The sequence below is a fragment of the Limulus polyphemus genome, unplaced genomic scaffold, assembly GCF_000517525.1.
Source record: "Limulus polyphemus unplaced genomic scaffold, Limulus_polyphemus-2.1.2 Scaffold6705, whole genome shotgun sequence".
NCBI lineage: Eukaryota > Metazoa > Arthropoda > Merostomata > Xiphosura > Limulidae > Limulus > Limulus polyphemus.
Window position 1 is genome coordinate 23,064 of NW_013672315.1, and position 1,663 is coordinate 24,726.

A 1,663-nucleotide genomic window follows, 5' to 3' on the forward strand; every position below is an offset into this window, starting at 1 on the left:
ATATGGGAAGGTGTGAAAGTAACACGCCTCAGACAAATGCACATATGCTGGAAGGTGTGAAAGTAACACGCCTCAGACAAATGCACATATGCTGGAAGGTGTGAAAATAACACGCCTCAGACAAATGCACATATATTGGAAGGTGTGAAAGTAACACGCCTCAGACAAATGCACATATGCTGGAAGTTGTGAAACTCACATCTCAGATAAAGCACATGTGCCAAAAGGAATAAAATTAACATGCTGACATGTGCTGCAAGAGGTTTACTGTCACCTGCCATTATGGGATGGCAAGGAAGATATACAGACAAAAGTTGGTGGCTACACGCTGATTTAAGTACAAAGAGGAAGAACAGTATACAGTTCATACTTACAAGTACAGGCTTTGTGTCTCGTAACTGAATGACGGAGGTCCAAAAGTCACAAGTCTGTTGCTTTACTAAGATCACCGACTTGCAAATTTCTTCAAACTTTCTTTCTTCTGCATCAGTCCTGTAGAGAGAGATGTACGAATTTTGAAATTACATGTACACACGTAATTCAACGTCAAATATCTACTTATCACCCTGAGGCATTTGGGAAAACTGACGTGATAGGTTCACTTATTAACAAACATTTTACACAGGCTTAAGAAAAACTAATATATTAATGCTTACATTATAAACACATGTGACAATGCCAATAAAACAAAAAAATTGTCTTAACTATGAAAAAACAGTTTACTTTTCATGTAAAATGAATAACACAGACCTTGAAATGGTGTATTTACCAAACACAAAAATATATATATGTAATCAAACAGCATGTTGAGTTTAAAACTCAACAAAAACATTCAGCAGTGATTAAGGGTTTTGGAAGTAAAGTTAGCTTTGAATCAAGACTCCAGCTTTCCTGCTTCTGAAGTGTCAACTTGTTCTTAATACGAATTAACGTGGTTACTTTTCAATTATTCTTTATAAATCTTCACTTCATCATGACTCAAGAATGGTTTGAAAGCTGAGGATGAGCAGTATTTATGCATTCTAGTGATTGTTATACATGTTTATCTGCACTAATCTGTTGGTTTTGTTTAGTCTTTATAAACATTTACCAGATAACAACTTTAGAAAAGTTGAAAGCTCTAACCAGAGCCGAGAATGAGTAGAATTTAAGGACTTGTAAGAGCTACAAATTTTTAATGTGAGGATGGCTAAGATACCAACTGGTATAATGTCTAATGAAACTTTTAGTACGCAAACTATGATGGCTAAGATAGCAACTGGTATAATATCTAATGAATCTTTTAGTATGTAAACTAGGATGGCTAAGATACCAACTGGTATAATGTCTAATGAAACTTTTAGTATGTAAACTATGATGGCTAAGATACCAACTGGTATAACGTCTAATGAAATTTTAGTATGTAAACTATGATGGCTAAGATACCAACTGGTATAATATCTAATGAAACTTTTAGTATGTAAACTAGGATGGCTAAGATACCAACTGGTATAATGTCTAATGAAACTTTTAGTATGTAAACTAGGATGGCTAAGATACCAACTGGTATAATGTCTAATGAAACTTTTAGTATGTAAACTAGGATGGCTAAGATACCAACTGGTATAATGTCTAATGAAACTTTTAGTATGTAAACTAGGATGGCTAAGATACCAACTGGTAT

General features: G+C 34.2%; 1 protein-coding gene across 1 annotated transcript in view; it reads right to left on the minus strand.

Moving 5' to 3' along the window:
* Positions 1 to 1,663, minus strand: part of LOC106473994 (ADP-ribosylation factor-like protein 6-interacting protein 1) — a 17,431-nt gene that overhangs the window by 5,591 nt on the left and 10,177 nt on the right. Inside the window, exon 4 of the mRNA XM_013934680.2 lies at positions 375 to 492. Coding sequence (XP_013790134.1) covers positions 375 to 492 — 118 coding nt within the window. The remainder of the gene's footprint in view (positions 1 to 374; positions 493 to 1,663) is intronic.